This window comes from Acanthopagrus latus, chromosome 14 (assembly GCF_904848185.1).
Source record: "Acanthopagrus latus isolate v.2019 chromosome 14, fAcaLat1.1, whole genome shotgun sequence".
Lineage (NCBI taxonomy): Eukaryota > Metazoa > Chordata > Actinopteri > Spariformes > Sparidae > Acanthopagrus > Acanthopagrus latus.
Genome location: NC_051052.1, coordinates 10898150 through 10925046, shown reverse-complemented (window position 1 = coordinate 10925046; position 26897 = coordinate 10898150). Strand labels below are relative to the sequence as shown.

General features: G+C 44.4%; 1 protein-coding gene and 1 long non-coding RNA gene across 2 annotated transcripts in view; one reads left to right on the top strand and one right to left on the bottom strand.

Annotated features, from left to right (window-relative positions):
• Positions 1-1763: 1763 nt before the first annotated feature.
• Positions 1764-26897, top strand: part of lrrc17 (leucine rich repeat containing 17) — a 28083-nt gene continuing 2949 nt past the window's right edge. The window contains exons 1-4 of the mRNA XM_037122262.1: positions 1764-2136; positions 13292-13663; positions 14403-14883; positions 26165-26320. Of these exons, the coding sequence (XP_036978157.1) occupies positions 13391-13663; positions 14403-14883; positions 26165-26320 (910 nt within the window). The 5' untranslated portion in view covers positions 1764-2136; positions 13292-13390. The remainder of the gene's footprint in view (positions 2137-13291; positions 13664-14402; positions 14884-26164; positions 26321-26897) is intronic.
• LOC119032755 lies at positions 21262-26276 on the bottom strand. The gene is made up of 3 exons (XR_005079026.1): positions 26138-26276; positions 22018-22166; positions 21262-21924 (listed from the first exon to the last, which is right to left on the bottom strand). It is a non-coding gene; the product is annotated as an uncharacterized LOC119032755 (long non-coding RNA).

Sequence of the window (26897 nt, the reverse complement as noted above, 5' to 3'; positions counted from 1 at the left end):
AAGGAGGGGGCGACTATGTGTCCACTGCTACACAGACTCTTTTCTAGCCCTTGCAGAAAAAGCCCCCGGGTCTCCGTCTCAGCTCCTCCTTCTTACTTAAAACAATTGTTCTGGTGTAAGTGCCCTCAAGCCTATTTAAGTGTTTGGCAGTAAACAATCCATTTAAGCCGGCGCAGAATAGTGATCCTAATATGGAGCTGTTTCACTCAGTGTTGATCCAGAGAAGACGGGAGAAGAGAGGAGAGGAGAGGAGAGGAGAGGGACCGAGTGGGCCGGCAGCGTGTTGATTAGCAGGGATCACTGTCCTCTGGCACCGCACAATTACACAGAATGCCCACTATGAAACTATTCCTGTGGGAGCTGTTGAGTGTCAGAGAGGCCGACTGGTTCATGTCGGAGACCGTGTGGTAGAGAGAGTTTCCAGCCGCTGAGGGAATCTTCACATCTTCATGAGTAAACACACGGATGTACTGCAGTGCAAAACAATTAGACAGAAATGTACCTCTGAAGAAAGACCAGGAGCTCAAGCACGATTCATCAGAGGAAAGTCAACAGTATTGCATTAATCTGTGCCTGACGTCTTGCGTTACAGCTGAGCTTTGCTATTATCTGTTGACCCCTGCTGGCTGGCTGTCTGGGTCCCCTCAAGAACCCCTGCCTCGAGAGAACTGGGGCAACAACCCTTTAAAGATCCTTATTTCCTTATTTACACTATATTTTATGTATATAAAATAGTCAAAAAATGGAGAAACAGACATTTCAAAGGGCAAAATACATAAAACTACATAAACGTGCATCATTTCCAAGTCTAGGGCTTTAAAAGCTTTAAAATGTACATTTTGTTGGATTTGAAATTTAATTTGCTACATGATGCATCAGTCATCTGGAGGCTGCACAATCAGTCACTGGCTGTTGTAGGCTATAGGGCGGGCCTAGAAGGAGTGTTTCTGCTCAAATGAGCTGTCAATCAAACAGCTGCAATCTGAGGATCTCTGGTGTGGATAGGTGACGGCGTCTTTACAGAGTTAAGACCAATGGAAGCGATGAAAAAGCATCTGGGAACCATGAATGCTTGTGCAAAATCCCTTGCATAAAATCTCTTTCACTCCAAAAGCGGTGGGCTGACATTGCTTGCATTAAAGCCATGCAGCTAGCAGGGCTTAAAGGCTGCCGGACAGAATACAACACAGTGGTTGGTTCGACCTGACATTCCTCGCACGACGCGTAAAGCGATGCCATCCACATGATGGGCGGCACAAAACCCTGTGAAACCACAGGTACCGCCTGCAACGTTCCCGGTAACATGGTTCAAGTCTTAATAGAAAAGGAGAGATCTTCCACTGAAACGCCGATCAAAGGCAGATGTTGGAAGCAGATCAAGGCTATTTTGGAACAAACCTGCTAAGATCTCGAAGACATCTGACCGTAGCCTGACACCACGCATACCGAGCCCGACACACACACACACGCACACACACACGCACACACTGGGGTGTTTGTGGTGGTAGGTGACTTTGTCTCTGTGCCACCAAGGTGCCTAAACACTCACTTCCTCCCAGTCCGTCAGGCTACTTAGCAGCATATCCTGGAAGAGGTCCGTCGGTGGGGACCAGTGCAGGGTTGCAGCCCTCCTACACGTGTGTGTGTGTGTGTGTGTGTGTGTGTGTGTGTGTGTGTGTGTGTGTGTGTAACGCTAAACCAGACACAGGCTTGTGGCTCCTTTGAGAATTTACTTTGCTCAAAGTCTCTCTCCCTCCAACGTTTTCAGTGCGATCCAGCTGAGTGGGTGAAAAAACCAAGGGAGTGAGAGAAAGAGAGAGAACAGAGAGAGAGAGGCAGCTTGTAGAAGGCAGCAGTCAATCACTCAGCATAGGCAGCCAGAGAGAGAGAGAGAGAGAGAGAGAGAGAGAGAGAGAGAGAGAAGGAGAGCGAGAGAAGGGGAGAGAGTGCAAGAGATTGGAGAAGCAGCCAGTCGTTCGTCCCTCACTCTGAGGCTCGAAGTTTATAAGCAGCCAGGCAGATTTTCTTGGCTCAGATGCAGCGCTCATGACAGGATTAGGAGCCGGGGACACGGGACCAACCGGAGATCTGCAGGTCCAAGTGGACAAGCCCGAGCCAGGTTCTCTGCCTGCACAGGTAGGACAGAAGCCCTCATATTTAACTTTAGTGCATCAGATTTCCCTGCTCACAAAAGATTATTCAGCTGACAGCAAATCCCCAAATCCCTCCTGATACAGTGCTTATCATGCAAGCAGAATTTTTGGCAAGCATTGTTCAGACCTCTGTTTAATTCTTGGTGATAAAATCCGGTTCCCTGAAGACTCAGAAAAAGAGCACAGCATATTGTTTTAATCTTGATGTGAAATGGTTATGTGGTTGGAGAATATGCAATAAAATCCATTTAAAGGATTATTCCTGCCTCTTCTGAATCTTTTGTGGAGACTTTACTAGAAGCGTGACCCCCACCCCCACCCCCCTTCCCTCTTTGTTTCTTAGACTGCATGGACATGCACTGATAGTGTCTGCACAGCCAAACCATGAATTCATGTTGAGAACTTAACGTTCAGTAAAGAAACTGCTGACGTGAAGATACGAATGGACAGAGACGGTTGCACAACATGCAACATTGTATGGATCCGTTACATATTTTGTTTGACGAATTGCTGAAGTAAGCGCTTCAGTTTACGGAAGGGTCATTGCACCCTGGCGTTGAGGTTGATTTCCTCTCATCGGCATATAAATCATGCAGCGGGGAGAAAAAGAAACATCAAGTTGCCAGTTCTAGATGCTTGCTCGATGCTTTTGTTATGTAACCGGCCGGCGGTCCCATGCACCATAAGTTAAACGTGCCGGCAGAGCTAAGCACCACTTCTGAACAGAGCGAGGGGGTTAATTCACCCACTTGGACCCTCTTTGTACTGTAGGGAACTCTAGATAGTCATCCCCATCAAATGACTCATGCTCAGTGATTCCACAGCCAAGAAATTCAACGGGCTTGTGAGCCTTTGGTGTTGTCATCCAGGAGATTTGTTAGGCTAACTCTTTTCTCCAGAACTGAAGGGGTAACCTTACAAAAAAGGCTTAAAGTGGAAGCCAGAAGCTGATTGTGGGTTCATCATGTGCGGGAGAACTATTACTCTTTTTGTTTTCTTTTCTTTTTTCTTTCCTTCAATGGTTATAGAGGTTCTTCTTCATGTAAAACGTCTTGAAAGGGAAAAAAAGCCGGAAGCCTGCGCTGACAGGAGCTCCTCACAGTGCATGTCTCAGGCGTGTGTGAGCCGACCAATCAGAGCAGACTGGGAAATCCAGGAGGCGGGGCTTGAAGAATACAGTGCTGCAGGACTGGATGGTGTTTTTTTTTTTAGAGTATTAGAACATGTAAGCCTCATAGTAACCCAAAGTAAAACGATGAACCCGAGAGTGAGCATAGCGTGCCTCCTTTAAGCAACCACTCTGTGTGTGTGTGTGTGTGTGTGTGTGAGTGCAGCTTTTACGTACATCTGCACATGCCGCCGTGTAGCTCTCGGTGAAATTCCAGGCTCCTGCAGCGCAAAGCTCAGCGATGTGTGGTTTCACTCTGGAATCCTGCGCCCGCGAAAAAAGAGGGGAAGAGAAAAAAAAAAGCTTAACTTGCAAGTTCACTCTGATTACAGAGCAAGCGCAAGCGAGTCGCCCCCCTTTTTTCTTTCCTTCCAATTTGTGCTGTTTCAGCTCGCCGCGCTTAAGTCTTAAATGGAACACGTTGTAGTAGGAGAAGAGCGAGTGTGTGTGATGGGTCTGTGGCATGTGTGTGTGTGTTGAGGGTGCGGACGCTTCTGGTGGCGGAACAAAGCAATCGACATTGCCGGTCGGTGGGGAAGAGATTGTGTGTGTGTTACGTGTGTGTGTTATGTGTGTGATCTGTTAAACATCTCAGGACAGCTGACTCCCCTGTTCTAATGAAGCCCTTGGAATACACATGATTTTCTTGAGAAAAGGAATGAAAAGAAAACAGAGAGCACGTGGGATTCTGAAATAGCAGATAAATGAACATCTTCCTCAACTAAACCTGGCAACCTTTCATCTTTACAGTAATCCCCTGTAGGACCTTGTATGATGAAGCTGAGTGTTTTTCATAATATGCACTTTTTCAACATAATCAGAGAGAAACTGGGGGGGGGGCAGTCTGATGCCTGCATAACATTAGCTGAGAGCCGGCCAGTTCACACAAACACACCCACACACACACCCACACACACACAAACGCGCAGGAGTGCATGGACGCAAGAGACTGACCTCTTTCTATGAGTGTAGCTGCTATTCTTGTGGACTCCAGAGAACGGGAGAAAACTCTTTTCCCAGGAGTGTAAGGAATACACACAAAGGCGTACATTTGGCAGCTGCAGACTCTGGATGTTTGAGGGGCAGGGGGCAAAAAAAAAAAAGTTAAAAAACAGAGGGCGCCAGCTGTATGTGGTGGCGAACCATCGTGCAGAGTGAGGTTACATTCCACCTGGAGGGCACTTTATCGTGTTTATCTACCACAGGGGCAAACCAGAATCACTTTGTGGTGTTTTTTTCTTCACTGGAAATGCGCCCAAGATGGCACTTTATCATATTTTCTTCTCCACTGGAAGGGCACTGCATTTCTTGCCTGAACATGGGAGCATCGTGGGGGGTTTCCCTCCCCGAGTGTCGCTCTGACCCCTGAAAAACCAGACGTTTTCTGTCTGTAAACTTGCCTCCGCTCCTCGGCAGAAATGTCTGGTTCCAATTAGGCTCTCAGGGATGGATGAGGGTTCTCTCTCACTCCCTCCACATACACAGTATATGTCTGTCTGTGTCACGGCCTCGTCCTCTGGTTTTAGGGTTTGAGGTTGGGACGTTTTTTCCTCTCTCTTCTCTATACATTCTCCTGGTTTGTGCTCTCATCCCTTCTGTCCATTCCTCTTGGTTCAAGCTGGATTGCGGCTTGATTGTAACGATTTAAAGACCATGGGTTGCACACGTATGCTCCAGTCCCCAGGCACCTAAGTAAGGTCGGCCTACTGGGAGGTTGGCTTGCAGAGAGAAGAAATACCTCACCTTCAAGCTTTCTCTATGTTCTTGCTCCCACGCGCACTGTTTTTTTATGTAATGAGCTGCTTGACTGACCGACTGACTTTCCCCGTTTCCTGCCTCCCTGCCATATAGACATATAGAACCGATGCATGCGGTGTGGATGGAGGCTGAATTTTCTGCATTTTTCTGCGGCTCATTCTTGTTTTTACAGCCTCTCCCGCTTGTTCGCGCTTTCTCTGTGTAACACTGAGGCCCTTGTGTTTCTGAACTGTTTCCTCTGGAGGTCCGAACTCTTTTCCATCCCCAGTGGCCTGTCCAATATAATTGGAGCGTGGGGAGCATACTGGACTTGGAGTTTTTTTGAGACATGGGGGTGTTGGAGATCACACCGCTAGCACAGAAGCTTCAGACTGGGCCACTGTTATTTCTTCACATTTTTTTGTTGATTTAGTTTTTGAACATTTTCAAATACACTTGATGATGACATGATATTATATATCACTTATGACTAATGTGTTAGCAAACAAAAGCAAGATTAGCATTTCTTCATGTTTCTGATAATTTGGTCAATAATAACTGTCCTTTTAGCTCTGTTTTGGTCTCCACCAATTTCAGAGAACGGTACCTGGCCCATTAGCCACCAGCTAGTTGCTAATTGTATCTGTCCGCTCTTCCGTGCTAGACAGGGATTGTGCACTCAGTTTGGCGGAGCATTTTCACTTAAAAACAGCTGCCTGCTTCTGCTGCTGCTGCTGCCACTGCCGGGAACAAGATGTGGTGAGAGTGAACCACAAAAGTAAAGTTCCGGGCGGTACAACCAAAACAGTAAGCTGGAAAGAAGAAAGAGGAAGGCCTTTTTTTGGATTAAGGGCAGCAGACTTTGAGACAGTGTCCATGGCATCTTTTGACCATCCGGCCTGACCAGCTGGACCGCACCGAGGAGGAAAGTTGGGATAAGAACAATCAGAGGCTGTTGTGCCAACACCCCGAGTCAAGCTTTTTGTGTGAGACGAGGAGATGTGGAATGTGTGTTTACGCAATTGATGCCCAAACGCAGTCAGAGGTGATGGACAGTGTTTAGCATTTAATGTACAGATTTTATCATCACCATCTTGTTGCTGCTCTTTACATTCACTCAGACGTAAATAAAAAAAAAAAAAACGCACTATACCACACTGCACTACCTTTTATTCCTGTGGTATATATGTGTTTATGTATATACTGGATGTAAATATATATAAGTATCTGTACATATGTTCTGTTTATGTAGCATGAGGAAGTTGAAAACTTTCATTTCCTTACCACAGATTAAACCCCTTGAACCCTGACAAATGTTCAAATGCTCTGTTAGATGATTCTCTGTCGTGACCAAGTTCACATTGACACAGTAATTTGATTCATGACTGATATAAAAAATAATCATAAGTGCAGCTTTAAGCCAGGAACTCATATGTTTTAGCCTAATTCTGTTATTTCCCAGCACTGTTTGTCTTCTTTGGTGTTTGATTTTTGTAACCAACGTGAAAGGGATCCTGTTATTTTGTCCCACAAATGTAATCTGGGAATGTCCGTTTTATTGTTATGGTGAGCTGCTGGCTCTTTCGCTGGCTGGTTATGGTTTGACAAATCTTCTTGTGTGTTCCTGCCTTACCAGGAGCACAGCGGTATCACTTGAAACTAAACAAATCTCTCTCCTGTTTCCAGGGGAAAATTTCCCTTTTGCTGACATCATGATTTTAAATCCCCTTCAATCTCGCGCTTCTGAATTTCCCTTCTGTCTTTTACTTTCTCCCTCGGGTTTCTTTTCAGTGCGAAACATTGGTTGAAAGTGCTTTTTTCGAAACATGTGCGCTGCCTCCATCTGTATTTCTCTTACTCTCGCCACCTCCTCCTGATGTAGGTGGGTTGTGATGATGTTAGAGGCCAACCTGTCTGTGTTTCCTCCGGTCTGATGGGACCAAACGACCCATTTGAGCCCACAGGCCGTTCAAAAAACATACACAGACACACACTCTCCCTCTCTCTTCTGTGTGTTGGTGTCTGTGTTTTTCTCCTCAGTTCACTGTCCCTCTATGGGCTCCTGTGATAGGCATCTCTCTCTCTATTATAATATACTGTTTTATATGTGTGTGGGTGTGTGTGCGCCATGTGGAGACTTCCTCTGCTTCATTCACACACATTTGACCTTTGACTTTTGATTCTTCGGCCGAACGATGTACTTCCTCTCACCCTGGCTCATGTCACCCATAAAGTCCTGCCAAACCATCTGCTTAAACTATGTCTTCCATTTCATTATGCAGCACTACCCTGAATTGTCTGTGTGTGTATATACATGGTGTGCTACTGTGCACGCTTTCACAGTTATAGCCAGACACTGATGTAATGAGTGTAATGCGTTATAAGAAAGAAAGAGTTGTTTTAGTTTTTTGATAAACAGGCACTTTACATGCGATCCAGCAGGAAGACACATGATATTCAGCTGGGATGAGTTTCGATCTAACACTCCCTGCACGCTGTTCCCCAGCACAGAATTCCAGAGAAACACCACAGATTTAAGCATTAGCATTCAGTGGTTTGTTTTGATTGAGCGCACACTCATGCCGAGCACTTTCTCTGCCTCACTTGTCAAATAGTCTCGCTCAATAAACTGTTTTGGTTTGAAAAGCTATTCGAAAGATTTAAATGCAAACCAAATACTGATTTTTTTTTTCCTCCATTTGCTCAGCAGTTTCATGCACAATGATAAGGCAAATATTTGCTCGGCGAACAGCGTCTCAATCACAACTGATGACATAATCCTTCTCACACCGTTATTGGCAGCGGCAGTCTGATTGTGGTTTCCCTGTAAAATCCACCTAATGTGAAAGTGCAGAAAACTGAGCCAGGAAAGTTAGCAAAAAATAAAATGTGTTATAATCGGCACCCAATATAAAACCCAAACAACATATTGTTAACAGACTGACCCTGAGGCCTTTAAACTGCACTCTTGTTAGCATGCAGGACCTTCACTAAACTGTGAACAAAACCGTCGACGTGCTGAAGAGGATCCATGAGATCATGTCTTTAAAAACGAGAAGTAGCCAACTTCATTTGGATTTCAGACGATGATGACATTAGTCAAATAATGTCCTGTCTCACCTGCATGTAGAGCTTTAGAAGTATGTCACGTTGGCTAACAACTTTTAAGCTATGAAACTATGTTTGTGAACATGTTCAAGCGGAAACAGACAACTTTTCAAATTAACACCTCCTGGTAGCTCCCTGTGGTATTACTGCTGGCGCTGCTGTCACAAAGACAGCATTAGCAACATGGCTACCGCTAGCAGCCGGGCTACTGTCCATAACAAAAAGCAAACCCTAAATTTTCCAATTTGACCTAAAAAAAAAATCTCAGTGCTATGGGCACAGGCTGTAGGCTAAGCTGTATAACAAAGCTAACAGCGCTGGGTGGCTGTAGTCCACCCTGGCACAGCATAACTTCAAGCTAAAAGCTAACGTTTGTCTCACATTGACAAATCTAACAGCCAAATGCCAAGCATGTCTAATGTCTACAGTGTTCCCACCATCTTAGTTAAACATTGTACAGTTGGGACTTTCATTCGTTTCACTGGTATTGTCAGTGTTCCTTGCAGTCAAGTCTTTCCATTCGGCAGCCATTTTGGTAACACACCCCAGTAACTTTGGGCTAACAGGGTTGTCCCCCACTGTATCTAAATGAATGGAGAGCGAGCCAGAACTGTAAAATAAAAAAACACTTGACTTTGCGCCACCATAATATAGACATCAAGAACAGACAAAATCTAATAAGAATATACCAGAAAGACTGAAGCCATCATATTTAAGTGGTTACAAACACATCAAATGAAAAAGAGCAATTCGATTGACACTGCTGTATACAATTAACGATAACTGAGTATGATCCATTGTGTCAGAGGTTTCCTAACATGCCACCATCTTCCAGAAGTTGCACGCACATGGCAAAAACTTTAGACGCTCCTCCCAGGCTTTTTTTGCCATGGTCCAAAATGCAAAACATGTCGTGACCACATTACACATCCACGCCAAACTTCATTCTGGTTCAGTGCAGATGACAACAGCACCAAATGAGAGTCTGCATGAGATTTAGAGCAAAATCCGTGGAGAAGTGACTGACTGAAACCCTAAAGGGCTCTCTGCTTGATGTCTAAAAAACAGATTTTATTTGAGACTTTTTTGGCTAAGCACAGGCTGAACCAGACGGAACTGGGGTGGGAAATAATGCTAGACTAGAAGAGCTAATTCGGGGCTGGTATGGGCATGGCCTGAGCCACAGGGACCGGTTTGGCTTGAGTGGGTTTGTTATGGTCCCAGCTGGAATGTGTCTTGGATATTGCAGGCTGGCCGTAACTATAGCTGTCTAAGAAGGGCTGGACTGTTCTTCCTGAACAGCTGTGATGTGGAACAGATCTGTGCCTCACTGGTCCAACTGGTCCAAGGGGAAATAAAGAGAAAATGTTATTTAATTTAGTTTTTGCAGTTAAAATAAATACATTCATTATGTTTTGTTTTTTTAACATGAAATTCTCTCTTCATGTAATGAGTGACAAATATGAAGGAACGGTGTAAAATACAATGTCAGTGAAATGTAAAATATACAAGCCTGTATCAACAAAAGAACAACAATTACATGCTATATTTACTTAACCTTAAAGAGAGGTGACAAAGAAAAGTACTGAATGTAAATGCAACAACCAAAAAATATACAGGGCATCTTTAATCTTTGTGCTAAAATGAAGGTGTGGTTTCCCACAGTTACAGGTAGAAACCAGAGGAAACGCTGGTATTGACCAACAAGACAGGTTTTGTCAGCTATGTTAGTTGACTTACAAGGTACAGAATGAATGATGTTGTTTTATATTTCATGATAAAAGAAAGGTCATTTAAGGTGCAATCTGTAAGAATTGGCCACCTACGGAAGGTCTCTCCAAACAGATAGGGGGCAGTTTAACTGCTAATTGCAGATAACTCCATATACAGTTAGCTCAGTTAGCCCTGAAGCATCAGTAGACATTTCTGACATCAAACCTGTAGTTTCTTCACATTCTGTTGATCATTTCAATACGTTTTATGTATTGTTACTTTAAGTAGAAACAGATACATAGTTGTAGTATGTTTTGGAAGAATAATGTTCATCCCTCCAGTAGAGTTCAAGAAGCCTGGAGCATCAATGCTGTATGAGTAGTGAAGCAGTTCTGGAGGTTTGAGATGGCCAGGTGGTGAACACTGTTGCTTTTTCCATTCATTTGTCCCCAGTACATTCTTCATATCCAAAGCATGTGGGTTTTGGAGGATGTGGCTACTCTGTGTTGGAGAGCATGGTCACTCGGAACCAAACTTTTAATTCTTGCGATATGTTAGCACAGTGTTTTTACACACTGAGCTGCACGGGGCTCCTGGTACAGCTCATGGATCACAGCGCCATAGCTGTATTCAAACCACATGGACCAGACCGAATGACTTCACCTGAAGGCAGAGAGTGGAAGTGTCTGCTCAAGACCATCTCGGCGCAGTCTGGTCCGGTGTTTGGACTGGCGCGCGTCTCGCCTTGTGTTGAAACATGTCTCTCATCAGCTGCACAATCAAGCAACACAGACACAAGAACATGTGCTTGCAGCTGATGTACAGTACTGGCGCACACACACACACACACACACACACACACACACACACACACACACACATACAGATCTACAAGGGCTTATATATAAAGACAGACACGTACACAGTAACAAGTAATAGCTCATTAGAAGTGTATTATTGCATGCGATGGCTACAGTGATGGAAATCGACCTTTAATGCACGCTCCATTTGAGGTGATTGATAGTCGGACAGTCGAGACAGTCGAAGAGCTCTCAGCGGACTGGAAAGTGAGTCCCCAGATACATTCTCAGCTGTTTTCTGTCTGCCAGCTAACATGCCCAGTCTGTTATTCACAATGGAACGACACCATCTGCATTGACATGCTTGTTCCACTGGAACACTGTAAGGGGGCTGCGGTTTCTGTACAGTTGGACTGAGTCAGCATGCACATGTCAGTCGGTATGAGCGCGTACGGTGTCTTGGCAGAACAGGCGGGCCTTGCCTCTCAGTCTCCCAATCACACAAGGGAACCCATGACTCACCTTTTTTTTTTTTTCTCTTTTCTTCTTAACACAAAACGGGCACTCACGCCCACACATGAACGTATATTCACACGGACAGTGAGCAGAAAACGAGTGGCTGTGTGGCAAAACAATTGCAATCATCGTCATTATTAAGACGGTGGGCTCACAGTTTGGCAGCGCAAATGGCAAAACGCCAAGGCAGAAAGGGAGAGGGCGAAAAGAGGAAGGAGTAGTCAGACAGTGGTTTTAGAGCTATAATCATGAGGAGATAGACGCCCCTCTCATATCCATCTGTTAAATATGAAGCTACCACTAGCAGCCAGCTAGCTTAGCGTAGAAAAATGGGAAACAGCCAGCCTGCTTTGTTGAATTTTCACAAAATTGGCCTTTCAGCAAATATGAACGTGAATAAGGTCACATCCTTTGGACTCTACAGAGAAATCTACAGTCCAGCAGCATTAAACAAGTCATCCACAGGCTTGTATAGGCAACGGAAAGAGACAGGGAAAGTCTTATTTTCATGTCACGGTACAATCTGCTCACATGTGGCCAATAAAAGTAAAAGTGATTAATAGGTGTAAATGCCTACAAATTGTTACAGAGCCCATTTAATATAGCAGTGGGAGACTAGATGACACTTACATGAGTCATTTTTTGAACGGTCATACAGGCTGAGTGGGGCTGGTGTGAATTCAGGTGAAAAGCACGTACAGGACATGTTAAATGTAACATCTTACACGCGACATCATGCACTTCAGATGTACTTTTGTGCAGACAGAGGACAGACATCCTGCAACTGGATGGAAAAAGTTAACAATAAGACCAGAATAAACATGGACACGCAGACATGTTAAATAAAGACACACAGAAAAAAAGAAACTTTTTTTAAAAAAAAAAAAGGGTACTTGGGAAAGACAACATGCGGCTCTGTTTAGCTGAAGGTAAAAAACATTCATGGGGTATCCCGGAAAGAAAACCACACTTTACTCCTCTGACCACATTTTAACCCATAACATGTTAACACGTAACAAATGTCTCTTTCTTTCCCTTCAAAACCCCTCTTCCTGTTTCCTCTCTCCCCGCCTTCCTCTCGCTCTTCCGCTCTGCTAATTCTTTCAGCATGTGCCCAGTTACCATGTAAGTCTTCAGTGTGTCTGCAAAACTTCACCAGGACAAATCCCCCTACATTTTATTGCATCTGTGAATACAAATGTTAATATATTCCAATTTTTACAACACTCTTTTGTCCACTCAACCTTAAATCTGCGTATGAAACTGTCTTGTTATGTTTTATGCCTTCATCATTTCTGTTTCTGACCAATACACACATTTGTTTAAACATATACTGTACAAGCTGTGTGAAAATGTTCAAATGTTAATGTTTTATGTCCCATTAAAGGGTTAAATACAATTGCACATGTCCCTTAAAATGCTGGAATTTTTAACATTTTCTCATGTGTGTTGTTACTGTAACTCTTGTGCCATTTATTGTTGCTATGTTGTCAACCCCAGTTGTCGACTTAACATTTCTTTGGGTTCAGTTTTCAATTTTATGTTGCAACAACAAAAACAACCTGGATAGGGTCTGGAAACGATCATGTTTTGGCTGATCTGGCCCTGTTGCCACAAAGGCATCTAGAAAATGTTCTGACAATCCCCCAAAATGCAACCAGTGTTTTCACTCTTACAAATATGGAATGGTGATTCACTCGCATCTCTCAGCAACATTAACTAAAGGTGAATTTCGCTTGGCTTCGTGTTGTGAATTGTTCAGTTAGTGTCGGCCATCGAACATGAGCGGCGGTGTGGATCGGCAGCCAGTGGAACTTTGTTGGCAGGTTAAATGCCCCTTGAAATTCCTCTATAATTTAATCAACATTCAAAGCCCGAAATGAGAAGCAAATAATGAACCTCTGGTCAATTTGTGTGTCATCGTTAGTTAGAGTGGAATTTGCCAAACGGGGTTTCTGTCAAGGCCGATTAGCCTCCTACAGAAACACAAGTGTCAGCTAAATGGCCAAATTGTGCATCAATTTGTTTGGACTGCCCGTTGAGGACCTTTGAAAATTCACCTCTCTTTCTTCCTGTTTTTCTCTTCTGACACACAGCTGTGACCGGCCTCCTGTGTCCAACACAGTGTTCCGAGGTTGACCTGATTACCAAGAGGCCTCCTATTCCTCTCCTCTCCTCTCCTCTCCTCTGCCGCCATGCGTCTCCTCGCCACCCTCCTCCTGTTGCTGCTGCTGCGGTCAGCTGAGCCCCGGAGAGGCCCTCGGTCGGGGGCAGCGGCGAGGGGAGCCGGGGGCCGTGTCCGGGGCAGAGGCAGGGCCGCGGTGACGAGGCGTCAGGCGCAGGAGTGCAAGGAGTACATGGAGGCCGGAGAGAAGTACCTGGACTGCCAGGACAGGCAGCTGACCACCGTGATGCAGGACTGGCCCAAAGATATTCACCACCTGCTGCTGGCGAGAAATAGGTTTCAGGTATGCACACTTGATTTACACTTGCACAAAGACCAGCTATGAGACACAGAAAACAGATTGTGGGAATGTCGTCCAGTCGCATGCATCATCTTCCCGTGAGCTAGTGTCTCACCGCTCTTACCCTGAGCCTCTGCTCCTCTACCCAGCCAGCTGGTTGATACCTCGATCATCTGTGCACCATTTGTTTGAGGCCTCTGAATAATGAGGACATAGTAATTAAGGTTTACTTTCCCCCTTTAATGTTTAAAGAGCCACCCTCATGAATAAATGAGCAAGGAGGGAAAGAATGAACAAAGTGGATTTTGTTTTATTTTTAGCTGTTTCTTTAGACCCGACGGATTTAGCATAGAATTATGTAACATTCATCCCTGTGTCAGACAGATAATCTGCAATTTCAACAATCTCTCTGTAGCCTACTTTTTTATTGACAATTTTGATTTTTTGGCTATTGTTTTATCTCCTCTGGTTCAATCTCACTGCCCTCATGCCATCATGACGACTGAGGAGGAATTGAGGAGATTTGAAGAGACGACAATCAACGATCAAGTGATGAACGCTAGCCAGTCAGAGTGACATTGGGCGGGTCTTTTTGGAAGTTTTTTGGACATTAGGTTTCCAGAATCATGGGTCACTGGAACTATGTTTTTCAGTAGCAAATTCAGTAGTGTTGTGGCAAGACTTGTGAATGATAAACTTAATAATTCAATCAACTAACCATCATTTCACATCCCCCTTTTAGGTTTTGAGGGACAACATGTTTTCCCAGTTCACCCAGCTGAAGAGCCTGGACCTCCAGCAGAACGACATCTCCATGGTGGAGGACGGAGCGTTCAGCGGCCTCTCCCAGCTCACCACGCTGCTCCTCCAGCACAACGGACTGAGAACAGCCACCGAGGAGGTCCTGCTCCCTCTGCCCCGCCTTACCTACCTCCGTCTCTATGACAACCCCTGGGACTGCCTCTGCCCATTGGACAGCTTCATCAGGACCCTGCAGGTGCCCAGCAACCGCAACCTGGGCAACTATGCCAAGTGTGCGGAGCCCGAGTCGCTGAGGGGCCAGAAGCTGAAGATGCTGAGACTGGAGTCGCTGTGTGCGGACAGGAGGCCAGGGGTTGGAGGTGGGGGAACGAGGCCTCCGCCGATCAAAGCGAAGCCTGAGATCACGTTCTTGTGCCACACCTACATGTTCCCCAGACCTCTGTTGGACTGCAGCAGCAAAGGTGAGACTGTCTCTCTTGTGTGATGGTTAAATTAACCTACTGAAACCTTAACAGTCGAAACCCACAGACGGTAAACTTTTACTAAAAAAGTTTAGATTGGCTCCCTATAAACCTCTTTTTCGTTTGCCGTTGGCTACGAATTCTCCCTTTGTTGCTGGTATTTGTGGTAGAAACGATCCAGTTGTTCTTGCCACGGTGGCACCAACAACACTACAATGCTAGCTGGGCACTTTTTCTACTGAAATATGCATTAGTTATGACAATAGCACACTCATCAATGCCGGAACATGTAGCGTGAGGTTTGGTTACAGAGCAGATGAATCATGAGACGTTTTCTGCCGATGGCGTTGTGGTGTGGCAAGTGGTGTGATCGCCACAGGAAGAGAGAGAAGGCAGCAGGGTTTAGAGCTAAGCTAACCCGGCTTGGAGCTAATGCTAATCCTCCACCCTGCCTTCTTCTGGCTAATATCCGGTCGCAGGAAATAAAATGGATGAAGAGAGACTCAGGTTCACTTAGCGGCAGGAAATCACTGGCCACATCTTCACGGAGACCTGGCTACACCGCAACACCCCGGATCAAGCCATTGCACTGAATGGGCATTTGTTCAGTTAGTTCATTAGTTGGGAGTGCTGGGTCGAAGTGCTCGTGACATTTGCTAACATTATGGACAATCTGCGATCGCAAATGAGCTTTTCTGTCTCTGTACTGACAGTTCTCGTCTGATAAAGCTCAGGGTAGACAGACATGGCCGTGTCCAGCTTTGCCTTCATTTTCTGAGTGACTAGGGTGAGAGATGACAACTCCCAGCCCATCAAGGACTTTCATCGAGAGGCACTCGAAGTGGCTGCACAAAAAAAAAAAAAAGGAACACTCTTAGAAAGGATGCTAGGTGCTGCCAGACACACACTTTCCTCACTGGGAACAATTGAAAAACACATGCTGGTGGCGGACTCTCTTTACGTCGCAGTCGGAATGGACATACATGGATGTTAACCAGATGTCGAGTTTTTTAAATGTTAACATGTCGACCAGAGTATCTGCCCAGAGAATTCTCCGGTGTGTTTGTTGTTACTATGCACATTCCTCTGGACGCAAAAACATAAAATGCACCCCAGGAGTTGTATGAGGCCATCAGCGGTGACATGACAAAAACAACCAGATGGCCTTTTTAATGAAGCTGGTGATTTTAATCAAATGAATATTCTTGGCAGCTACAAAACCCTCCCACAGCCTCGTTTTGGTCCCTCAGAACATATTTCCTTTTTTTTCTGCTCACTTACTACCAGCTGATAAAAAAAAGGGTCAAACCATCAATAAAAACTGTTGAAGTGTGGACAGATGCGGCTACACCAGCCCTACAGGACAAATTTGAGTGCACAGACAGGCAAATGTTCAGACATGCTGCTGTCCAAGATAACAAGATCAATCTTGCGGATCTTGTGGATGATGTGGTGATCACAAAGACCATGAAATCATTTCCCATGAGAAAGCCTGGATGAATGAAATGGTGAGGGCTCAGTCCAGAGCCAACAAAGCTTCCTTTCAGTCAGATGACAAAGAGGCTTTCAACACAACACAACATACAAGGACAGGAGGGCTAAACAGCAGGTGATTAAAACTGCACCGACGAGCATTGGTTCCCATCTACCGAACACTGGTGATAACAGTGATGTGAGGTGTCCGGACAGAGATCAGAGAATACTTGAAGACACCAAAACACCAAAGTCAGCCACAGTCTGTTCACACTGCGACCCTCTGACAAGAGATACAGAAGTATCAGCTGCCGTCTACCCAGACTACGGAGTACCAGGATTAGTCTGAGTTCTACAATGCAATGTAGAGTTCTCCATTTGTCCCTTTATCCAGATGCGGACCTGAAGTTTACAGGGTCTATTCTGGGCCGAGACCCGTCCTCCATCAAAGTTGTTTGGAAATCCATTCAGTAGTTTTGTGTAACCCTGCTGACAAACCAACCAACCAACAGACAAGGGTGAAAACATCCATGCCTCCACAGAAAAAGGGTCAACTTGACTCTAACTGCATGTGAGTGGTGGCATAAACACACCCAGAGAATCACTTCATTTTTCCTGCATTAGAAGGTGTTCGTTTGCAGCCAAACTAGAGTGAAACGGACCAATGTTTTTGTGCTGTTAGCTGTGACCTTTCTACTTATTCGATGGTTATCGTGTGTGACGAAAAATAATTTTCCTGGCGGATGTATCGAAAACAAATAGACTGCAGCCCTGGCTTAGGAGTACCTTGTATAAAAAGGTACATTTGTAGAGTTTACTCTCCACTGTAGAGTCTCGCTTGCTTGAAATTGGGCACAAGGTTGATGTCTCGTGTTCTGATTACAACCAGGCTGAGCAAGCAGCGCTGTGTTTGTTTTATTAAGCCTGCCACATGGGGCATTTGAATCTCATTAATGGGGAAGGGGGCAGGCTCTGGGCCTGTCATGGGCTTTTTACTTAGTGGCAGCGTTTGGTTTAAGGTTAGGTTGCGTTATGTTGGCATTTCGATGAGCCAGATTGCTGTGTGTTTGTGTTCTTGCGTAGAGTTCAGCACATGCCGCACCATCTCTTTTGTATCGCATTCTAATCTGAATCATGCATTCGCAGATTTTCTATTTGGTTCTCAGAGTCATTTTAGAAGCCGCTAATAACCCCCAGCACCTCAATCTGCTTTTGTTTTCAGTGTGGGTAACTTTGTCTCAGCTCTTCCAAGTTTCTTTCAGATCCTCCAGTTTTCACATCTGGTTTTCTCTCTCCGTGTCAAAAAAAAAAAAAAAAAATGCCACTATGGAGGGCTGCTATCATGGAGACTGTAATTTCTCGAGTGCTCTATAAAAAAAAAAATGTTTTGCTTCAGCGCTGCTTTCAAAGACAGACTGGAGGCAGGGATGACAATTGCTGAGTTTGCATGGACAGATGTGGGCCCTTTAATCCGGCTCGCTCTCTCATCTTCTCCATTTTCCTCTCCTCTTTTATCTCTCTCCTCTTCAAAGCTCCGAGACAGGACTCCTCTGACGCCCAAAGAGCATCTGTTGTCAACAGAAAGATTGTGCACTGTGCCCGCGTTTCAGACCCAAGAGCAATTGAATGCATCTATAAACGGGCAGCTTATGCCCCCTCGCAGAAAGCAATCTCTCACAGAGCACTGGCAAGCCAAAACCACACAATGCAGCATCTGTGTCGCGTAAATGCTTGAGGAGCCCTTTTGCATATTTTCCTATTTTTTTCCTCTACAGTAGGGCTTTTGAATCGATTCATTATCTGAACCACTGTTCCTCTGTTTTCCTCCCATCCATCTCCACATCTTTTTTTTTTTTTCATTTTTATGCCCGGTAATAACTCTCTGCATCCTGCCTCCTTCTAAACCATGTCCCACCATGAAAGCGCTATGCGATGTGTAAATCACCCTTAATATACTACAGCTGTAGTCCATGACATTTGATACATGGTTTCTGTTGTTTTGATCTGCAAGGACGCTCACATAGTCGCACTGTAAGCTGATACCAGTCTTTTTATTTTAAATGTTTTCAATCCAGTGGATTTCAAAAGCCTTTGTGACATCACACTATGTCCCCATGTCACACATTTTCATTATTTATGCCTAGTTTGGCTTCTAAGAATTGATTTAGCACAGCTGCTCTGTTGTTGTTACCAGTGCTGGGTCAGGCATGTGTGAGCTGACCAATCAGAGGAGACTGAATATTTGGGAGGGGGGACCTTAAAGAGACAGGAGCTAAAACAGAGCCTTTTCAGACAGGGGGGAATACAGAGCTGCAGCACTAGACAGTGTGTTTGTATTTTGATCATCAAACGATGTAAACCTGTTCAAAATAGAGTTATGAATTTGAAAATGTGCATAATATGTCAAGGCAACATTCCTTTAGTTTCTAGCTCGTGTTTGCCTTCTTCTTCTTTGTCTTTTGTTGTCATATCGCCCCAATTCTCTGCGCATTACCACCAAAAACTGTGCGTGACACTGAATGTGTTTTGCATTAGCCTCCTGCTTACAGATGTGTATTCTGAACAAGATGTTCTATAGTGGTATTATTAACAGTCCAAAAATTAGCAGGGTGCCTTTAATTATTGCAAAGTTTGTGGCAATTTAATCACATGCAGCTTTATTGTTAAGAGTATGCACGAGAGCACAACGTAAGCTAAAATATTGAGGGTTCTTCTACAGACATGGGCACCACGTTAGCTAATATTAGCTAATAATAGTGGCCCATTTTTGCCCATCTGTGCACAGGAAATGTCGTAGCTACAGTTAGACTATAACCCATCTGAGTAATTTGATCATCAGAATGACAGTGGTCCGAGTGATTAAATTAAAGGCAACTAAACTGTGAACAGGGTGAACATGAGCATGTGGAGGTGGAACCAACATGGGGAATGGTGTACATGGGACTGGAAAAGCAAGAAAGTAGAAAACCCAAATGGAAACATACTCCGATCTCTGTGTCTCCAAAGTCCAAACCCTGCATTTTCCTCTTGTGTATCTCTTTCTCCCTGTTTTTCTCCCCCGTCTCCATGTCTCCCTCAGTCTGGTCTGAAGGCTGTTTCTCTGAGGTGAACCACAGCAGATTTCAGGCTCCACATCAGTCTCACTGGAGCTCCATGCCATACAGAGCGGTTGGGGTTAATATGGAAGCTCTTAAGGCTGACTTTTTTTTCAAAAATGGGACGTGGACTTGAGATTTACTCTGTGGTAATATCAAAACGTGTCTTCAAATAAGGCCACTTCTGTTTGAGTTCATTGTGTACAATGGACACATTGTTGATTCACTGCAACTCGTATGTATCCTGCAATCATGGTGGTGAACCAATATTTCACTCTATTATTATCTAATATCTTTAAAATGCGGGTTTGATTATTTCCAGTCTTTTAAAGTAAGAGCAGAGCTCTAATTTCAGCAGGTTTTCCACTGACAAATGACTGAAGATGCAGGCACCATAAAATCATGGCCGCCATGGCATTCAAATATTTTCAGTAGCCTATACAGAAATGTAGTAAAACACAGATTTATTATTTAATTTGTGAGCAACCATGTTAGCTGCAATATCAAACATGAATTCAACTGTTTAATGTATAGTACAAGATGGCTCTGGCTCGCTAACACGCCACATGCAATTCCTGTTAGAAATGGAAGCTAATGGGCGACATAACACTAACCTAGACTACGTAATGTTAGCTCTAAAAGTCATGAGAAATTACTTGTGTGTCTTCCAAACCACAAATAAGCCTTAAAAGCACCGAAGCTCTGCTAAAAAAACAGTAAAGAAAGTCACTGGATGATAAAAAAAAGTGTTGTTCTCATATAAAAGTAAAGATAGCTTGAAATAAAGGTACAAGTTAACAATAAAAGAAGAAGTGTTAGTATAAAAAGTGACGTTAGCTCAACAAATCAGTGTTGTCTTAAAAAGTAGGTTAACAGTGGCATAAAAAGGAATTTTACCGTGGAAAATTAATGTTAACATAGAAAAATAACTGCTCAGCTCATGCTGACATCAGCATTTTAAAACAATAGTTTTAAAATAACATAGCATAAATGACATCAAGAACTAAAGTCTTCTTCTCACACATTACATGAGCACAAAATTGAAATCCCTATGAGCTTTTAGTCATCCCAGTTGGTGTTTTTTTCCCCCCACACATGTCATGATGTTGCTCAGAAACCCGTCCACATGGTGGTATTGACTGTGTTGGCCTAGTGCTAGACTTCAGGACACATAAGGTCAAGAAATCATTGGTTCCAGAAGTAACATAAATCCTTCATATAAGCTTCAGGCCATTCGGGTAGGTGACTCATGTTTATGGTGACTTGGCCGCTTCCCAGTCACACACGCCCACACGCATAGGCCTATATTATGTCAGACTCTCCCAGGACTGCCTGGATCGGGCGGCAGGCATTTAGTCAGCAGAAAAAATGAATCTTCCATAAAGCCATCTGAGCGCGAGGCAGAGGTAGAGAGCGTGAATGAGAGAGAGGACGGTATGAAGCATCACTCTCTACTAACAGCAGGATTAAGAGGCGCCAGCAGCTTTCCTGCAGTAGTTCATCGGTCCTGTCTGCACTCGGAACTGTGCAGCTGTTATGAAACTGAGCTGATGTTTAACGTTCAGGGTTTTTAGGAGTTTCCCGAAGAATTTATATATTTTTTTTTCATGCTGAGGTGAAAAGGTCACCGAAACATTGTGAGAACAGGCCATGGGAATCTAAAAATACCACCTAAACCAATTGTTATGTTACTGCAGGCTCGCTGGCAGTTGCATCCACTGTTTAGTGGTCAGGATTTGGATGGATGCGCTTGTGGATGACAGGAGGCTGATTATATTTTGATTCCTTCTTTATTTTGTTATTCCCAAGATGCAATTGTCATGGTGACATCGGAAAAAGAAGCACAATTACATCAGTCCCAAGACACAGTGTGGATCAGATGTGTTCATTAAGATTGGAAAAAAATAAGACTGTAGAGTTTTTACTTGTTTGTAAAACTTTAAACAAACTTCTTATACAGCGACTTAAGGTAGACAACACTGATTATACATTTTAAAGTCTGCTTACAGGTTAAAGGGCGTGCTCCTGATTTCCAGATGTAAAACATATCAATGTACAAAGCTTTTCGTGGCTCTGGAGAGAGCTGCGCAAAGTCTGACGAGGAGATTTCTGTTCTCCGGCTCAAGGCTGAAGATTTGAAAATGATTCAAATCTAGAGCCGTTATAAAGAACCGAGCTTACCTGAGCCCGCAGCCCCCAAACCTTGAATCAGGAGCACGGCTTAAAAGCACAGAAGCTCTGCTGACACAAGGTTGGCTTGAAAGAAAGTAACGTCACCTTGAAAAGAGTAACAATAGAATTAAAAAACTGTTACACTCAGTGGTCGGTGGTTGGACCCATAAACGGACACGAGGCAGGATCAGGAGAGCAGGGTTATTTATTGGACTGAACACGGTTATTGCAGGTGAAGGTAGTAAGCTGCTGGGTTGCTGGAAACAGAGACAGCAGGAGAGTGGGATCACCGGGGGGGGAACTGGAGACAGAACCAAGCACAATTAGGTCTGGAAGGAAAAACACCCACAAAAGGCTAGCAGAGCTCTAGAAGATGAATGAGGTTGCACCATACACCACATCTGACTGGCAAAAATCATCTGGCAGCAGGTCGCGTGGAGAGCAGGGCTGGTCAGCAGGCCCTGATTGCCAATCTGCGGCAGGTGCATCGGCAACTCCAGTGAGGGGAAAAAAAACTCTGCCCACCCTCCACCCAGTGCACCTCTGCAGGCAAAGACATGGAAAAAACACACCAAGCTTTAAAAACACCAAATCCCATCCACAGAATATGAGATCATGACAAGGGGCTGCATGAAATGATGATGTTTTGCACTTCCGGTTCATTAGCTACATTAGCTGCTACTATCATAACACACTGGAAACTCTGACCAGTTGTGGGCAATGTAGGCGCCGCCATGTTTTTACAAATAATACCATATACTGCAAAGTTCACTTTCAAAGGACACAAAGTAGATAAGAAAAACGGTCCAATACAGGAACCTGCTACTCTCTGTTGTGTTCTGTTGTTGGTGTGGGATAAAGCACTGAGGCAATAAAAATCTTTGAAAAATGTAGCATGATTTAAACCCCTCAGGACCATAACTTCAAGGGAGGATGTGACTGCTAGCGCTAATCTGGTCGTTGTAACAGTGACACCCTATAAACAGAATAGTCGGCGTGTTTAGGGAAGGCGTCACCTCTGCCTCTATATCTTCTGTCTAAATGATGACAGAGAGTACGGTCACAGTATAGCGTAAAAGCCCAAACATAAGCAGCGTTGCAAAAATTCAGAGCCCAGCGCCGGAGGGGAACATTGTAGAGGATGTCGACGCTGTGGCATCGGTCCAAACCACGAGAAATTCAATGCATTATGCACAGCTGACCCCGGAGTAATCATGTCAACACTGTTAAAGATTAACTGCTTCCCTTTCGTCTGTCCAAACAGAGTGAAATGTTTTGCAGCGCCAACCTCAAAACAGATTCAGTGTGTGAGCGCAAAAATGAAATATATCCTGCAGATGTAGCCGTGTGTTTCACCTTTTGCAAAAAAAAAATGAGGCCGCGTCAGACTGCAGATTTTTATTTTTTTTCCTGAACACGTGTGCGTATAACTCATCAGCAGCAGCGCTAACCAGCCCTCTCTGGAGTGGGACAGATAAATGTCCCACTTGTCTGCACTGCCACTAAATCATGGTCATAGCTTCCCTCTCTGTATTTAAACTACGTCAATTCTGCCTTACATTTACTGCAATGGGCAATCCATGTGTTCTGCAAATGCGCGGCCTGCATGTGTTTAACTACTAATGGAGCCTCCATAGGATGTTTTGGCAAATGACTGACTAGACTGCTGCAGAAAGCAATTCACACTTGGCACCGTGACACAAAGCAGGTGTTAAACTTTAGACTCCTTAAAGCAGAGCTGTTATCAGAAGAAATGTTTCCAGAAAAAGTTAAGAGTCTCTCAGGTAGAACCCAGGGACAGATGTTCACATGTTTACCGACGTAACGACTCTAGCAGGTTCGGCAAAAGAGCCGCTCCAAACCCAGTTATGAATGAACGACTTTCCTGACATGTTCTCCCTCCTTCCCTGCGTGCGCTCATTCAGCAGTCGGCTCTGAGGAGGCACAGATGTTGAAGTTGGAAAGGAGCCGAAACGCTTGATCTAAATAGATTTGCTCCATTAAAAAAAATCACAAGACAGCCTGAAGGCTCCTGATAAAGACGTCCGACTTCCTGATATAGCTTCCATGAAACAATGCTGAAAGAGTGCGCCCTATCGGAGCAAATGATGTAATAAACAAGATCAGAGCTCTATTTCCATCTTTTATTCGGCATGCTTACTTCCCTTTCTACTGGGGCAGACCACGACCTAAGGTTCATTTATGCCCCCGATGTGTACAAAAATAGATATGTCAATCTCAAATGCTGTAACCTTAACTGCCCCTATTCTTCTATGCACCTCTTACATTGCAGCATTCTCCAAAACATCTGAGGTAGATGGGGACTTGTTTTAAAAGGTGCCCTTGTTCGGTGTAAATACAAGTCTCCAGCAGCACAGAGATGGTGAATTTGTTTGAAAGGATGTTATTTACACCACGATGAAGTCAATCTCTTCACCGTAGCTGCTGAGCTAAAAGTGTTGGCTCGATGTCTTTTCAAATCCGCGAGTGTGCCAGGCGAGCTGTATGGAGCCATTTTATGTTCATATGGTTATTTTTTGCTTACCTTTTAAAACAAGTCCCCATTCGCTGAAGTTGTTTGGGAGAATGCCGCAAGTTCTGCTATGTTTTGTTTTGCTTTTTTTCTGTGAAACTCCAGAAATGTGTATGTGGACTACAATAAATCGTAGGAGACAATGATCGCATTTTCACATTATTGGAGGAACTTGTTCTTTAAGCAGAACTTCGACTTGAGGGCAGTTCAGTTGTCAAGAGTAACTGACAACAGGTTGAAATAATGTACCTAACCCCGACAACTGAGGACTATTGTCACTTCCAGTACTTTGGATGTCCACCTTTGTTCAGACTTCTTCGATGTGTCCCATTGTTGCCTCGCTTGAACTACTGGCTACACTGAACCCCCCCTCTGACTTCTCGTTCACATCTGTAAACTCTCAGCCTACTGTCACTGCTGAATACACAGCAGGTTTATCCGTGTTCACTGTTAAACACATAACACCACAGATGCATCACTCTTGGACGACGGGCTTTTGGTTTTGGCTCAAAATGTCTTGATTCCTCACAAGTGAGCCTGGGAATTCAAGTCCGATGTGAACGGGGGCCAGCGAGTTTCCATCTTTTTTTTTTTTAAATGCTGACAATCGGCCTGGACAACGTTGCAGACACATGTACACCTACAGGCAGGGCGGGATTCCCTTTAGACCTCTTACCGCGGAGGACTGATGGCTTGTGGAACTTGAGAGTATCCAAAAGTCTCCGTCTGCCTTTGTGAATGTCTCTGCCTGCTGCACACTCAGCAGCCATCACTGAAACAATAATAATTACATTTCCCCCAAGTGCAGCGTCTACATCTGTGCGCATAATGTGTACGTCTGTCCGGCGTGTGTGTGTGTGTAATTATATTTTCTAAGAGTTCCTGGTGATTTACGGCGTCATGCCTTCATGATAACATCTTACAACATCTGTGGCAGTAAAGCGCGCGCGTAAAGACGGCGACATCTGCACCGCGCAAGGGTCCAAAAGCATTCTTCCGCACAGATCACACAAGCCCATGTAAACAAACGCACGCAGGAAACTAAATTCCACGCTCAGCCACACGCATTACACACAGTCTTTTTTTTGTTTAAATCTAGAAAATAACGCAGTCATTTCACACCAAAATAAACACGGTTTGATTTCATCTCTGTCTGCATTCACCGCCCCAAACACACTTGAGTCTCCTCTCATCTGCAACCATTCTGCTTTAAAAACATAGTCATCCGTGCCCACGTTAATGATGCAGGCTGCAGGGGCCACCTGCTCAGTTTCAAACAGAGCTACGTGGCGACTGGCCCCGGCACATGTGATCTCCAATCAAGGCGGGTGTCGTGACAGGTGAATCAAATCTGACACAAGAGTCTAAACAGGAATCCTGATTTATTATCTGCGGAGGAGATCGGTGCATCTAGAGTCTTTGGGGCAAAATGTGTTGATGTGACGGTTAAAATAAAGATTCGTGACCAACATTGCACGAGTGGTTTAGCATTTTGCGTGGGGCTGTGACTTAAAACTCCACAGAGCATCTGTTATCGCGATGGGAATATGTGGGAATTCATGTTTCGTACATTAGAGTCGTCAGAGACCCTTTTTACATGAGGGGAGGTGTGTGTGTGTGTGTGTGTGTGTGTGTGTGTGTGTGTGTGTGTGCGTGAGTCTGGAAACACTGGAAGACAGTGCAAACACTCCCTGGCACAGCAGTGACTTACTGTCATGCATGCTGTTACACTTCACTCCATCTTGAGAAGGTTAAAAGTTGCACACAGCCCACGCAACATCTTGAGAACGTATAAGGATGCAGACGGATTGGATTTCCAGCTCTCCCGGCGATTCTGAGGGCTTTTTTACTTTGTGCAATGATCTCATTTGTTGTGCACATGTGGCTCAATCCCGTAAACTTATCCGCGGAGATCAACGTCTGTTTGTTGTGTTTTGTGCATCATTCTCTAAGTAAAACTTTTGATTGATACCTGACTTACGTTTGTTCGTCCCGTCCTTCTTTGCAGATTTGAATTACATCCCAACTGACCTGCCGTCTGACATCGTGAAGATGGATCTGTCCAGGAACAGCATCAAACATCTCAGGCCCAAACACTTCCTGCTGTCCAAGGACCTCAAGCTGCTCAACCTTAGCGGCAACGGCCTGCAACACATAGACAAAGGTGACGCCACAGCCCCACCTTCCCAAACCACAGAGATGCTTGTTTCTGATTGGCTGGGAGGTGTCCATTGTCCATTATCATTATTATTAAGAGTTTTGCTTTCGCTACATTACCACTTAAGTCTCACTGATCTGTTGAAATAGACTTAGCCATGGGATACCCGTCACTTCTAGCCCCCCAAATTGAACATGTCAACAGCCGTGTTGCCAAACTCAAGGCTTCAATACAGTTGTCCACAAACCAATAATCAATACAACAACCATGGGTTCCCACTTGGGTAAAACTGATGTTGAAATCGACTTTAAAAAAATAGATTGATTGTACTATTGTTCAACAGATGAGGCATCATCCTGTGGTACAGTTACATTGTGGCACATCCAGCAACAGGAGCAACCACAGGCACAGCTGTTAACACCAAACAGAAATCAAGGAAATGTTAGGAGAGTATTTGGTCTTTCATCAGGCTAACACAACATAATTTAGTGTTCAGAAGACTAGAATATCTGTTCTGAGTACTAATTTTGCCTCAGCATTGGAGGAGCACCATTAAAGAATGCAGACTCATTACTTTCTCCAG